Below are 14,350 nucleotides of genomic sequence, written 5' to 3'. Positions count from 1 at the left end.
TGAAAACAGTTTACCAAAGGGTATCGTTGAGCAAAATATGAGCAATTCACCAAAATGGTCGCTGACGGACGATTCTCGATCCTTACAGGCAGCCATTCTTAACAATGTATTTTTATCTTCAGTCAAGGGAAATAGTTGTATTTGCTCCTGCTCCAATCTATATTATTATTTCGGTTTCATTCCGACTGATTCTACCTGGATCACCACTGGATCAGTAAAACATTCAGTAAAAAATCCTGTATCTGAGCCACTGAGTTTTGCGATTTCAAAATGGATGCAATGAAGCGGTAATTAAACTTCGTGAAGTGAAATTTTGGTCTGAAACCATACTTGGGATTTCAAATCAAACTTGTGCTGCGCACTTGTTTGATTTTGAAGTAACGCGTAGGATTTCAGACAAAATTGCACTCCACTCAATTCGATTGCCATTAAAAATCATGCAAGTATTGAAAAGAGTAATTTGCTATACTCGTTTGATAAATTGGCTCGCATACCTCGCCCCTTATAATGTTTACCAGTCGACAATGAGATTTACCAAAATTGTTTTCATACATTTAATCGTTTATTAAAGAATATGTCAATTCTATTTTCTAAATCAGTGTCACAAGATCACAAAACTTAAATGATGAAAGCCATAGCTTCCTATCTCAATTGCCTGAGTGGATGTTTACAGATGGGAACCGAACCACCACTGGGTAGTCGAACCTTCTCCTCCAGTGCAGCGGAACTTGTGGTTGGTGACTGCATAGAACCCAAAGTTGTCTTCACTTACCAATGCGCCAGCCGTTGGATTAAAATCGCAACCAGCAGCGCTACTGTCGATGTGCAAGGATAAAGCACCTGCCACCTGCCAGAATTTGGCTGTCGTATGTACGCCGAAGTGCCCGCGGATGTTGACGTACTCCACCTTCTTGCACTCGCCACTCCCAAGAAAGTCGAGGATGTTGAAATCCTTAAAGTTGCCTCGAACGTAGTCTGTGAAATCGACGCCATGGCTTGGGTAGCTGCAGGTTGCTCGCCAATGAGTAGAGTGAGCTGCAAGAGAGTTTATTCGACGGAGACTCAGGCGGTAGACATTCCAGTTTTGAGCATTTTCGTTGACTGGAGCGTCAAACTTAAACGGAGTCTTGGTGAACTGGGACAGACCCCTAAACTTTTGACTGTAGGACATCACCAGGGTCCACGCAGTACCAGGCTCGGACGTGAAGTCACAGTAGACTGGATAGCTATAGCCATAGTCGTCATAGAGGCGGTAAATACCACATGTTGTCTTACCGGGAATATAATACTCAATGCAGGACTTTGGGCGAAACGGGTTGAGTTCCACAGTCTTTGACTTGGGGCAGTTATCTCCCTGCAAATAGATCAAAACATCTCAAGAAATATCAAATGCTTATGATTTCTCACTTAATTTGGACTTAAATAAGTGTTCCTAGACCCTGTAGACATTACGAATACCTAAGAATTTGTTCCTGGAGATACGAATCCACAAGAAGTGTCGACCTGTGTACATGTGCAGGCAAATGGCCGAGAGCAATGTATTTTTCTTCTTGGTTTTTGTGTCCTGGCCCATAGATACGTACAGCTCGTATTTCTCTCTTTTTCTCTTCAAACCATGCAACCCTTAATCTTCCAAACCTCTTGGCACACTACTTCTTCTGAAAACAAGAAGCTGTCCTACCAACATACGACATATCATGGCACTGGCTTTATGATGACTGAACGTAGGAGTTAATATAAACGAGTTCGAAATAAAAAGAGCCTGCTTGGTAGATCGATTTTCTTTAACTACATATCGTGAAATATCACACCTTGCATTCCACGGAACGTTTTTCCTTTTTATGATCCGCCGATGCCTCCAGAAATACCTAGAGAGAGTAACAAAGAGAAAAAAAATCCGTTAAAGTTTTAACAGATAACCCAGTGTTTGACTTGAATCAAAAAACGAATTTTCTGTTGCACATTGGCAAGGTATGGTACCATGAAATTCAAAGATCTGATGTTTTGAATCTCCATGGGTAAGGATGTTTTTTGGAAACATTGGAGTTACTCTTTTGCCTGAATATGGTGGAAAAGCTATGGAGTTACTCGTAGATAAGGAAACGAGAACGAAAAATAAAAACTTACTGGCAGAGCAACAGCAAAGAGACACAGGATAATGGCAGAAGAACGTGACGACCACATCTTGACTTGTTCGCTTTGTAGTATACTGGACTGATTCGAATCTTTATAGGGGCTTGTCATTAAGTTATGCTTGATACCTTGAGAGGCGTCAGCTGTGTTGCATTAAGTGCTCTATACTTTGTGAATCCAAATTTGACATTATTTAAACATTTAAATGACGTGATCATACAAAGTGCTGCTAGTTCGTGGCTAAAATTCCGTTGATTAATCGAGATAATCGATGTTTGTGGACTTAGCTGATATAGTAATAAATAAATGAATTTAATTAAAGTCGATAATTTTGGAAGTGGTTGCCCAATCTTCCGAGCTGGTGGCTCATGTTAAAAGCACTCGACTCCAGGTCGAATTGGAATTTGGAATGTTGGATTTTGCGGAGGAAGGAAAACCGGAGGACCCAGAGAAAAACCCTCGAAGCAAGGACGAGAACCAACAACAAAATCAAACCACATGTGACGCCAGGTCTGGAAACTGGACCCATGCCGCAGTGATGGAAGGCGAGCGCTCTCACCATTGCGCCATCCTTGCTCCGCTACATTTCAAAATTCCGCACTTGGACTATTAGTCATTGCCTTCTTTCCGATTTTAATGATCAAAGATTCTTAGGAAGTGTTGTGGCATTTGTTAACGTTTGATTTAAGGACTTAGACAGCTGAGCAAATATCGTTGAGGTGAGGATTTGACGATATATTGATATATGTCAGTCTTAAATCGGTTGCTTCTTTTTTCTTTGCAAACGAATCGTTCCTTTGGGTGAGGTTTCTAAACCATCAACGCAAGAACAACGAATACGTCAGTTGGCAAGGACTGGACGTCGTAAATAGTACGATATTTGATACATTAGCAGAAGAAAATTGATTTGGATATATCAGGAAGATCTGTTAAAAAAAAACCCACTTTGAAGAGAAACCGTGTATCATATTTTCTTTCTCTTCCAGTGTAGGGCTGCACGGCACAATAGATGTTCTAACTCAAGATTAACTCAGTTACAATTGCAGTTTACAGTACTAAGAATCAATTTTTTTTTAATTCATTTCTCTTGTCTTCCCGTGTCCTCAAATCAGGCCTCACTGAAACGAGCTGTGTCCAAGTCTAAACGACAAGCTTAAAGTTCTCTCAAGAAGGAATTTACCATTTCAATTTACCATTTCAAATTTGTTGATATATCCAAATTATTTCGTTACTCCCACCGACCCAGCCCCAAACAGTTTCTTTGGAAACTATCAGCCTTTATTCATAGTTTTCTCACTTAGTAAATATGGGAAACTGAAATTGACTTTGATGGTGACGGAAAAAAAGATCGTGATGAAATTTTGTGGGCCGAGGCCAGGAACGTGTTCGATAATTGAGTCAGTTTGCTAGACATAACGTCTCGTAGTCACGTTCGACGCACTAAAAACTACTATAAAACGAATACAAGAATTGTAAAAACGTGTAAAATGGTATATAAAAGTCACTTGTAAAAATGTAGCGGAATTCCAAATCGATTTCGATCAATTACGATCCTCATCAGTAGTACTCCGCCATGTTTAAAATACTCATAAATAATTGTTCATATAAGTGACTCTGAAATGTCCACACTTCTTCCAGGCTTCATGTAAGCGGTCATGATGTATCAATCACAGCTCGTGGGATTTGAAAAAAGTTCCATTCGTTCTTGGAGTTCATAAGCGAGTCTTCGTTCACATTATTTATCCTCACTCCTTCAGTTATTTGTCTCAGCATCGCGTCATTGTGATAAACCCCCGTCACATCCATTCGGAACTGCTTTACCTCTCTATTGTGTTTCTCTTTACAGTGTTTCCACAATGCAGATCGTTCTTCCTTATTGTTAAGTGATTTCGTATGCTCTTTCCCTCTGGTATACGCGCTCCTGGCTGTTTCCCCTACGTATACGCTGTTACACTGGATACACTTAATCTCATACGTCACACTTTCTCTATCACACGGTCCTTTTCCACCTGTGCTACACACTGGGCAGTCTTCTCGTCCACACTGTCGCGGTTTAAATGGGTCGGACTTTTGGAGTAGTCGTTTAATGGCGATTCCGGCTTTCTCCACCACTTTAATATTGAAACCTTGCTGCTTTATTTCTGTCTGGTATTCCTTCCGTAACCGTGAGTTGGGCGTAAAAAAAAAGATCGTTGTTGCAAATCAGCTGTGTCTATATCTGATTTGGTTTGCATATCTATTATTTGCACGCTTTGATAACACAGAGAGGAAGAAATATGCAGTTTTCCAGCTGTTTGTCGTGAAATAGTTCCGTGGGAAACATATAATATGATATGGTCTTACTACTGACAAGTGTAGTTTACTCCATTTTAAAAGTATAATGGAGTGTCCCCCACTACAGCAGCTGAATTAACAACCCTCCACTCATAGGTATTATGTGTAAATATCTGTGGAGAACGTGGAAAATTTCCTTCCCGTTCTCCAGAAAATTAAAATTTCGTAGAGTCGGTTTATGTCTTCGACGCTCTATTCATTTGCTTTTAAGCGCGCACTCCATGGGAAATTCACACCACCCTTACGAAAACGGGGAGATGAACATTAACCTCTGATGTCTTAAATCCGTTGTAAGTTCACTTTTCATACTTAGTTCGGAGCTGCAATGCTTTCCAAAATTACCCAGAACTAAAGTAAAGGAATATTTCTCCAGGTATTTGTGAGTTAGCCAGTGACAAAATAAGAACCCCAATTGAAACCCTCGTAACAGAAGTCATTCTTTTTTCTAATCTTGCCCTAGGAAAGGACACAATAATCTTCACTTTTTTCTGTTCAAACAGCAAAGTATGCAATTCTTATTTGATATGCGAAGTCAAAAGGCAAAGGGTTAAATAACATGGTCGTGTCTTTTTTTACAGAAATTACAAGAACTTCATACAAACAGTCGCCACCTGTTTTATCGTGATAACTCGAGAGCTAAAGAATGGATAAGGAAGGCGCTATTATTACCGAGAGTTGATTCGAAATTTTATGAAGTTCATTACTTTCTTTCTCCTATTTGCTCTCCTCTCCGCCCTTCGTCCTCCGTCCTCGGTCTTCCGCGCCCTCCGTCTTCCGCGCCCTCCGCCCCATTGCAGCGCAACGCCTGAAATACAATCTAAGCTGTTGGATGCTACAAATGACCGTCTTAGATTTACTAGATACTCTTTTACTTTCCAGTTTTGATGGCGTTTTCTCCCTTTCTTTTTGTTTAAAATATTAATTCCACCGCGAAAGGAGGTTTAATATCAGTTAACCAATAATTTCTTCCCAAAAAAACCTTGCCTTTAACTTTACAAACGATACGTTAGTTCTTCCACGGTAAACGTGTAGTGTAGTATCCACAAAAACATAATTGAGTAAATTTATCAATATTTGCAGAGCTGTTTGCTTTCTTCCTTTTTTTTTTTTTTTTTGATGTAAACACGCAGCCATCAGGTTGACCTTCCATGACTTTCCCACTAAAAATAAACACTGTGATGGAGTGTTAAACAAACCTTTTAACTGCGTGGTTTACGAGATAGCAGCTAAGTCAACCATAGTCTATTATCACTGACGGGAAATTCGATAATCCACGAAAACAGCCACGCAGTCATGGCTGATAACGTCAAACTCGGGTTTGGATAAAACAAATTTATCTTAAAATAATGCAGCTGTCTTTTTCTCAAGGTATTCTACATAAAATTGTTAAACGGGCCAAGGGTTCGAACCATTCTAGAGAAGTTCACAAGAAAAAACACAGCTAAATATGTTGTCGCTAAGTTCCTCTGCAGTGATCTTATGGCTCTTTGCAGTTATTTTTTCAGTAAGTTTCTTTCATTGCTATTTTCAGTTCAACTGGATTCAGACAAGAAGCATTTTTCAAACGTTCCCGGCATATTTCCATCATCTCTACATTTCGTAAAGGCAATCGAAGAGCAGCGAAAGTTTCTTGAAGATAGGCTTTAGTAACTTAAAAAAGTTAAGCTATGGATCTCTGATTGCACTTAATCCGCTAAATGACAGATAAGAAAACGTTTTACAAGAATTTCTGATCCATCAATAAAGCATGAAAAGCTTATAACTATGATGTTATTAAAGGCAGTTTACTTCGCCCAATTGATATTTAAAGCACAGCCTTTGTGAGGAAAGTCTCTCGGCTTGAGCACTTACAGTTTCGTTTTAAATTTTATTGGTGTTTCAGGTCAGAGGTGATCATCACGAACATTCAGTGGAGTGCAAGGTAAGATATTCTGATATGTATATCTTTCTGTTATTCAAAGCAGTCTTTCATCACCTTCCCCTTTCATTCAGAGGTCTTTATAATAAGCAATTATCCGCTGTAATTGGTAATATCCCTTTAAATGAGCAGAGAGAATACGTTTTTGTGTCAATTAGTTTATTTTGATCGCCTGCGGAATAGCGTGTTTATACAGCGAGGAGAGGTTACGCGTTGGCGAATTTAAGTAATGAAAGATTTTTATAGGCTAGAGTTATTTTTCTTTTGTATTCATTCAAGTAATCAAAGGTTTGAGACTAATAAAAATAATAATGTTAATAAGAAAAAAAACATTGTCAGGATAACACACAAAAATCAGGGTTAGTTTTAAGTCTTCCCCTGGATGAGATCATGTAACTAGGGCATGTAATGTGTACTCGCATAAAGGTGGGCTTCACTAAGCCAATTTTCAGTTTTAGTTCACTTTCGGTTGATAAAATAGATAATTTACATCTTGTTACAAAAACAATCGAACCGAGAACTTCGGATTCCGCGCTCCAATGATTACCTCTGAGCAGAAGGGACCCTATGGAGAGCCAGGCCACTGATGATGAGGTACAGATGCAACACTTGTCCTGCATATTTCAGCGCTGAATGTCAAAAGCGTCAAGTTCAAGTCGTAAACAGTATATGAAAGCTCAGCAATGAAATGATTCCTTTGAATTTCTTTTATTATCAGGGAAATCGCTGTCCCAAGCCGATGCATGATGTTTATCAGCAACCATTCCGCCCCAAGTCCTGCCTTGATTATTACGCCGCAGACAAGTCCACATGCGGCATTTACCAGCTTTATGACCACCTTGGTAAAAGTTTTCCAGCCTACTGTGACTTCAAGTCCGAGCCTGGTACAGCATGGACCCTGGTGATGTCTTGGGCTAACATCTTTCGAGGGCTTCCTCAGTTCAAAGAAACTCCTTTTATGTATGACGCTCCAGTCAACGAGAACTCCCATAACTGGAATATGTACCGTCTGAGTCTGAAGCGAATGAGGTCCCTCCAAGCCCACTCCACTCACTGGCGAGCAACCTGCAGCTACCCAAGCCACGGTATTGATTTTGCAGATTACGTCCGTGGTAAATTTAAAGATTTCGACATCGTTGACTTCCTGGGGTCTGGCGTATGCAAGAAGGTCGAACTCGTGAACATCCGGGGACACATTGGCATCTATGAAACTGCACGCTTTTGGCAAGTTAACAGTACTTTCACCTTGCACATCGACAGCAGTACTGGCGGCTGCGACTTTGACCCGAGTGCTGGTTCAGCGCCGTCTGAAGACAACTTTGGGTTCTATGGTGCAATCAACCATAAGTTCCGTTGTACTAAGGGGAAGTTCTCAACTACCCAGTGGTGGTTTGGAGCCCATCTGTAGCCCATTCTCCAAATGGCTCTTGCAGATCTGTAGAGGAGCCAATGACTTCGTCATCTTATCTTTGTCGGATCCTGTAGCTATGATTTAGAAAATGGTATTGACAGATGTTAATACGTAGATGCTTTAATAAACAGATCATAAACGATAAACTGTTGTGTAGGGTTCATATTTCAATTCACGGCATCGACGCGAGTTTGCTAGCTAACAGTCACCTATTTCTGTTATTTGTTGTAGGAGTTGTTTGAAAACTAAAAGACATACTGATGTCAACCTAATGCCCCACAACTTCTTTTTATCACAAAGTGTTAAAAAAAATTATCTTTAAACTGCTCTGAGATCATTCTGAACGATGGTAAAACTATTCGTGCCGTCCTGATATAATTTCTAAAAAGTATTTGTAGAGGAGTAAACGAATCAAAGAAAAAAAGAATTTGATTGCCACGCGAAAATCGCTCGATCGTAATGAAGGAAATCTAGCAGTCCCCCTTCCCCCCCGGTAGGAAAGCTGGCAGCCCCACTACACTTTTATCTAAAGATTTAGGGGTCATTTCTCTTTCTTCTATCATAAATTTACCTATTGCCTCGCTCTGAAATTTTTCCCTAAGAGATGTCAGTCTTTTTTAGAAAGTCATCTGAAGGTTGTTAGTCCCGCGTTCTCTTAACTTGACGCTGAACCCCTGGCCACCGCAGGTCGAAATTACAGCTGGAACTGCGTCTGTTGATTTGAAATATTTCAAAGGTTCTGAGGTCTACTAAGTCAGGATGTTATTAAAATAGGAATGGGGAATGGAGGACGGGGAATGGAGGACGGGAAATGAAGGACGGGGAATGGAGGACGGGGAATGGAGGACGGGGAATGGAGGACGGGAAATGAAGGACGGGGAATGGAGGACGGGGAATGGAGGACGGGGAATGGAGGACGGGGAATGGAGGACGGGAAATGAAGGACGGGGAATGGAGGACGGGGAATGGAGGACGGGGAATGGAGGACGGGGAATGGAGGACGGGAAATGAAGGACGGGGAATGGAGGACGGGGAATGGAGGACGAGGAATGGAGGACGGAGGATGGAGGACGGGGAATGGTGAACGAGGAATGGAGAACGAGGAATGAAGAACGAGGAATGGAGAACGGGGAATGGAGAATGAGAATGAGAATGGAGAATAGGGAATGGGGAATGGAGAATGAGGAATGGAGAACGAGGAATGGGGAATGGATAACGAAGAATGGAGAATGGAGAATCGAGAATGAGCAATGAAGAATGAGGAATGAGGAATGGAGAATAAGGAATGGGAATGAATAAAGAATGGAGAATGAAGAATGGAGAATAAGAATGGAGAACGAGGAACGGGAAATGGGGAAAAGAGAATGGGGAGTGGAGAATGAAGAATGGAGAATGAGGAATGGAAAATGAGGAATGAAGAATGGGGAATGGACAATGAAGAATGCAGAATTGAGAATGGGAAATGGAAAATAATGAAAGGGGAATGGAGAATGAAGAATGGAGAATGAGGAATGGAGAATGAGGAATGGAGAATAAGAATGGAGAACGAGGAACGGGAAATGAGGAAAAGAGAATGGGGAATGGAGAATGGAGAATGGAGAACGAGGAATGGAGGATGAGCAATGGAGAATGAGGAATGGACCATAGACAATGAAGAATGCAGAATTGAGAATGGGAAATGGAAAATAATGAATGGGGAATGGAGAATGAAGAATGGAGAATGAGGAATGGAGAATGAGGAATGGAAAATAAGAATGGAGAACGAGGAACGGGAAATGGGGAAAAGAGAATGGGGAGTGGAGAATGGAGAATGGAGAATGAGGAATGGAGAATGAGGAATTAAGAATGGGGAATGGAGAATGGGGAATGGAGAATGGACAATGAAGAATGCAGAATTGAGAATGGAAAATGGAAGATAATGAATGGGGAATGGAGAATGAAGAATGGAGAATGAGGAATGGAGAATGAAGAATGGAGAATAAGAATGGAGAACGAGGAACGGGAAATGGGGAAAAGAGAATGGGGAGTGGAGAATGGAGAATGAGGAATGGAGAATGAGGAATGGAGAATGGGGAATGGGAATGGAGAATGGAGAATAGAGAATGGACAATGATGAATGCAGAATTGAGAATGGGAAATGGAAAATAATGAATGGGGAATGGAGAATGAAGAATGGAGAATGAGAGAATGGAGGATGGGGAATGCAGAATGAGGAGTGGAGAAGGGGAATGCGGAATGACGAATAGAGAATGGGACATGGAGAAAGGGAAATGGATAATAAGAAATGGAGAATGAGGAATGAAGAATGAGGAATGGAGAAGGGGAATGGAGAATAAGGAATAGAGAAGGGGAATGGAGAACGAGGAATGGAGAATGGGGAATATCCTTGTAAGATCCTTATGCTCCTCCTCACTGGCAGTTAACTGGCAATCAATTATTTATATTCCCCTTTAAACTCTGTTGTCGACGATTGATCACCTGCCCGTTACCGCTTGAAAACCACGCGGTCCACTCCCCCCCCAAAAAATACCTCACCCGGTTCCCGACGTTTTATTTTCTGATGTTTCGCTCCGTCTAAAAAGCGTGGGGGAGGGGGAGGTGGTATTTATTGCAAGGAGCACTCATAATAATCTGATTCCTTGATAATGATGGGCATCGAATTTCAACTTTTAACAGTGTTTAGGATTGGGATAGTTGGACCTGTTCTCAGCAAATGGGCGTCCTAGAATTTACGTATGCACAGGACGGAACTGAGTAACCTGTACAAACTCAAGGATTGTAACTTTGAACTTTCTTTGGTAAAAACTGCTCATTAAAGGAACGCAGAAATTGTTAAGAGCTTCTAATCAAGAATGCACTCAATGCTCATTTCTTAAAGACCTCAGACCACTGAGTGGTGGAATGATCACTTGCTGTGCATCGGAACTTGGGGTTCATGGTGTGGTAATAACCAAAGTTATCTTCACTGGACACTGCGCCGGACTTCGCGTTGAAGTTACAGCCTGATGTGTTACTGTCGATGTGCAACATGTAATTAGTGCCCTGCCAAAAACGGGCGGTGAGATGAATACCCATGTGCCCCCGGATATTCACAAACTCCACCTTCTTACACTGACCAGCCCCAAAAAAGTCGACAATGTTGAAGTCTTTGAAGTTACTGCGGACGTAGTCTTTGAAATCAACGCCATGGGTCGTGTAGCTGCAGGTTGCGCGCCAGTGAGTGGAGTGGGCTGTAGTGACCTGATTCGAGTCAGACTCAGGCAGTACATATTCCAGACCAGAGAGTTCTCGTTGACAGGAGCGTTGATCTTGAAGGGAATACTTCGAAAGGCAGGCAGTGTACGATATTTGTTAGCCCAGGACATCACCAGGGTCCATGCAAAACCGGGCTCGGACTTGAAGTCACAATAGGCTGGGAAACTGTTGCCAGAAGAGTCGTAGAGTTGGTACATTGAGCTAACCGCCTCCCGGTTGGCTCAATGGATAGAGCGCTGGACTGTTATGCGGGAAGTCGAGGGTTCGAGCCCCGGCCGGACCAACACTCAGGGTCTTAAAATAAATGAGAAGAATATGCTACCTTCCTGTAACATCAAGAAATGGTTAGATATTCTATTCCTCTCGGATAGGGGGTGGGATGGGTGGGATTTAATGGGTGGACTACTCGCATGGATCGCACATGTTCCGTTCTAGTCCTACCCTACTGCGGTAATGCAGTGAAAATGGATTAGAAATAAACATAAGAAAAAAAGAAAAAAACATACCGCAGGCGCAGGCACCATGTAACAAATGATCAAGGCAAGAGGTGGCACGAAATTGTTTGTTTAACTTGTGAGTTATCTTTTGGTTTAGGACAGGAAACTCCCTGGAAGTAAGCAGAAAAAAGTTGGCGTGGTCAGCAGTCAAAAGAAAAAAAGCCCAATGGTCCGGAGGCTAAGGTTGAAAAACAACAAACTAGGAAAGGGGGGGGGGGGGGGGTTAAGGAAGACGAAGGTTATAGAGAGCATCCGTAGCGAAATTTGGAATCTTAAGACTTAAAAATGCAAATGTTTCTTGAATTGGGTAGGGAGTTTGGTCAAAGTTTTAGTTTCCCTCCCTGACCCACATGGTGGGAGCGGGAAATCATCCCGAATACCCTGTTATTGATTTCTCTAACTGCCTACTGTGATTGGTGCCAAGCGATTGCGTCATCCTTTCAACCAATGAGATACAAGATCCAAAGAGCTATTGAGGAATCACGATTAACCTGCGAAAATCATGGGTTTAGGCAAATGAAACTTCTTCATTAATGTCGTAAGTCACAGAGAAAAGTTTTCATTAATGAGCATAGGCTATTCATCACCAACACAAATTCTCAGATACCAGAAGGATTTGAAAAAACGAGAAATATTTGTCTCTAAGCTGTGAGATAGATGCTGGATAAAACTCTCGGTAGATGCCAGATAGCAATGAAGATGCGAGGCACTATAAGTATTAATTTACTGATTAAGATGTTTTTGGTAGATCCAAAACGTTTCAGTCTCAAATTCTAAGCGATGTTTTGGATACGATTCATTGACTTTCATTGGTTTTCATCGATCATTTCTTAATTCATTATCATCAAAGTTCTCGCTCTTTTGCCATCGGAATTTAGATCCAATTTAGGGAAATTTAACTGAAGAGCGCAGAGTTAGATCTTCCTAAAATTGAAAATACCTCAATTCATTTGATCTAATCATCCACCTAGCGATTTTAAACCGCTTTTTTAACCCGAAACTCGCCAAACACAACTATAAACAAACCAGCGTGGTATCAGTCCAAATGGCACTCTTTTAAATAACTAAAAACATTCTTTTTTGTTATTTCTACAAAACTTTGAGCTCAGAAGTCTTAGATATATTTTTTTTCAGCGAGAAGTGTTTTGTTACCTCCATATTCGAGGTTATCTTGATTTAAATATCCTCCAGCTACAGCTTAGTCTTAAATTGAGTCATAATTCAAGGATCTCCCATAAGAACAAGAAATAAAAAAATTTTACGAATAACCACTGAAATATCTTACCTTGCATCCTAAGGGTTGTTGTGTTTTGTTGCCAGCCGCTGCAATGACCTAAAAAGAAAAAAAAGCAACTTTTATCTTCGGAGATTTACATTTTTCAGTCCAACATGCAGATTTATGATAAGCTTTGGTTTATGAAGCCATGGCCATGAAAACATCTCTTTTGGTTTCGTTATCAAACTCAGCTGAGAACACATTACAGGCTTAGATAAAACAATTTTGCCCATATAAACATTTAATTGAGGCAGAGCCTCGTCAGTCTTTTTACTGCCGATAGGTTGTGAGGAATCAAACGGAATCCTGTTAAATGGAATAGTCAAAGCTTTGATTTAGTCACTGAGGCGTTCAGGTTGGTTGGGATTTTAAAGGGCAAACAAACTAAACTACAGTCGAATAAAGGCTGATAGTTTCGAAAGAAACTGTTTGGGGCTGCGTCGGTGGGAGTAACGAAATAATTTGGATATATCAACAAAGTTGAAATGGTAAATTGGCCACCGTAATGATTACAAAAGCTGACGTTTCGAGCGTTAGCCCTTCGTCGGAGCTTCCGACGAAGGGCTAACGCTCGAAACGTCAGCTTTTGTAATCATTACGGTGGCCAATTTACCATTTCAACTTTGTTGATATATCCAAATTATTAAACTACAGTCGAATCAGTGAAAACGTGGTTTTGGTTGCGAGTTTTATAACCCGATATTGCATCAGTGTCTTCTACAACTTTCGCTATGTCGAGACAAATTTACGGAGAGTTTTGTTTCGTCCGAACTACGGAATATAATTCTGGCGCTAATTTGTAACCGCTTACCAAGAAAACGGAGGCAAAAAGCACTGCTTTGAACTTAAATGTCATGGTTGTGATTCTTCTGTTTCAGTTGCAATCTCCTTCTTTGCAGCTGGCTAAAGATGTTCAAGTATCAAAAACGCAAGTGAACTGGTTCTTGAGGTACTTGAATTATGCCTTTGTGAAGATATAAACAGATCCTAAACATGAAAATAGGGACTTTAAGCAAACCACGACGGCTACAGCAATGAGAACGTGGAAAAACAATAGATCTAATTGGCAGAACAATAGCCCAGCTCGTGCGTTTTAAAACTTTGTACATTTCTTAGCCGTCCTTTGTAAAACAACAACGTGAAATCACCAAAATTTGCGTCGTCTGCGAAGCGAAATCGCGGCGGCAAATAATTTTAATTTGCATTTGGAACTCAACGCTACTTTTATGCGTTATGTTGAGTTTGAGGTCTGGTGCCCTATGAGACGGTAAACACATGCAGCCATTTTCGAAATTCTAACTAAAAGTAGAAACTCGTTTTTTGATCGACGTCTTCCGTGGCGTTGCCGTCCTGACTGCTTCAAGTCCCTAATATCCCGTTTGGTCAGGAGTTATGACCACTGAATGAATTGAGGGATCATGAGTGTGAAAAATGTTTGAGTAGAAATTCTAAGATGGTTTTATATGTGACGGAAAGTTTACCTTTCTTAGGGACTATTTAAGAAAGACTCTATCCTTGGGTTTCAC

General features: G+C 41.0%; 2 protein-coding genes and 1 pseudogene across 2 annotated transcripts; 1 reads left to right on the top strand and 2 right to left on the bottom strand.

The window, feature by feature from the left end:
• Positions 1-540: 540 nt before the first annotated feature.
• Positions 541-2,279, bottom strand: LOC148740261 (uncharacterized). The gene is made up of 3 exons (XM_088750577.1): positions 2,128-2,279; positions 1,812-1,868; positions 541-1,354 (listed from the first exon to the last, which is right to left on the bottom strand). Exons 1-3 carry the CDS (start codon positions 2,242-2,244, stop codon positions 668-670), a joined length of 861 nt encoding a protein of 286 aa, XP_088606703.1. The 5' UTR covers positions 2,245-2,279; the 3' UTR covers positions 541-667.
• Positions 2,280-2,927: 648 nt separating this feature from the next.
• Positions 2,928-7,942, top strand: LOC148740260 (uncharacterized). Its single transcript, XM_088750592.1, has 4 exons — positions 2,928-2,997; positions 5,836-5,971; positions 6,350-6,388; positions 7,104-7,942. Exons 2-4 carry the CDS (start codon positions 5,915-5,917, stop codon positions 7,791-7,793), a joined length of 786 nt encoding a protein of 261 aa, XP_088606718.1. The 5' UTR covers positions 2,928-2,997; positions 5,836-5,914; the 3' UTR covers positions 7,794-7,942.
• A 2,719-nt stretch (positions 7,943-10,661) lies between these two features.
• On the bottom strand, positions 10,662-11,248 carry LOC148740259 (uncharacterized; annotated as a pseudogene).
• Between the last annotated feature and the right edge of the window lie 3,102 nt (positions 11,249-14,350).

This window comes from Stylophora pistillata, chromosome 2, assembly GCF_964205215.1.
Source record: "Stylophora pistillata chromosome 2, jaStyPist1.2, whole genome shotgun sequence".
In the NCBI taxonomy this organism is placed as follows: Eukaryota; Metazoa; Cnidaria; class Anthozoa; order Scleractinia; family Pocilloporidae; genus Stylophora; species Stylophora pistillata.
The sequence above is the reverse complement of the archived record's forward strand: the minus strand, read 5'-3'. Positions and strand labels throughout refer to the sequence as shown.

Excerpts from the sequence above, each read along its gene's own strand:
- LOC148740261 (XM_088750577.1), bottom strand. The coding sequence starts at position 2,244 with ATGACAAGCCCCTATAAAGATTCGAATCAGTCCAGTATACTACAAAGC. Across the intron at positions 1,869-2,127 it reads TCTTTGCTGTTGCTCTGCCA|GTATTTCTGGAGGCATCGGC; the intron begins GTAAGTTTTTAT and ends TACTCTCTCTAG. Across the intron at positions 1,355-1,811 it reads AACGTTCCGTGGAATGCAAG|GGAGATAACTGCCCCAAGTC; the intron begins GTGTGATATTTC and ends ATCTATTTGCAG.
- LOC148740260 (XM_088750592.1), top strand. The coding sequence starts at position 5,915 with ATGTTGTCGCTAAGTTCCTCTGCAGTGATCTTATGGCTCTTTGCAGTT. Across the intron at positions 5,972-6,349 it reads TCTTTGCAGTTATTTTTTCA|GTCAGAGGTGATCATCACGA; the intron begins GTAAGTTTCTTT and ends TTGGTGTTTCAG. Across the intron at positions 6,389-7,103 it reads AACATTCAGTGGAGTGCAAG|GGAAATCGCTGTCCCAAGCC; the intron begins GTAAGATATTCT and ends TTTTATTATCAG.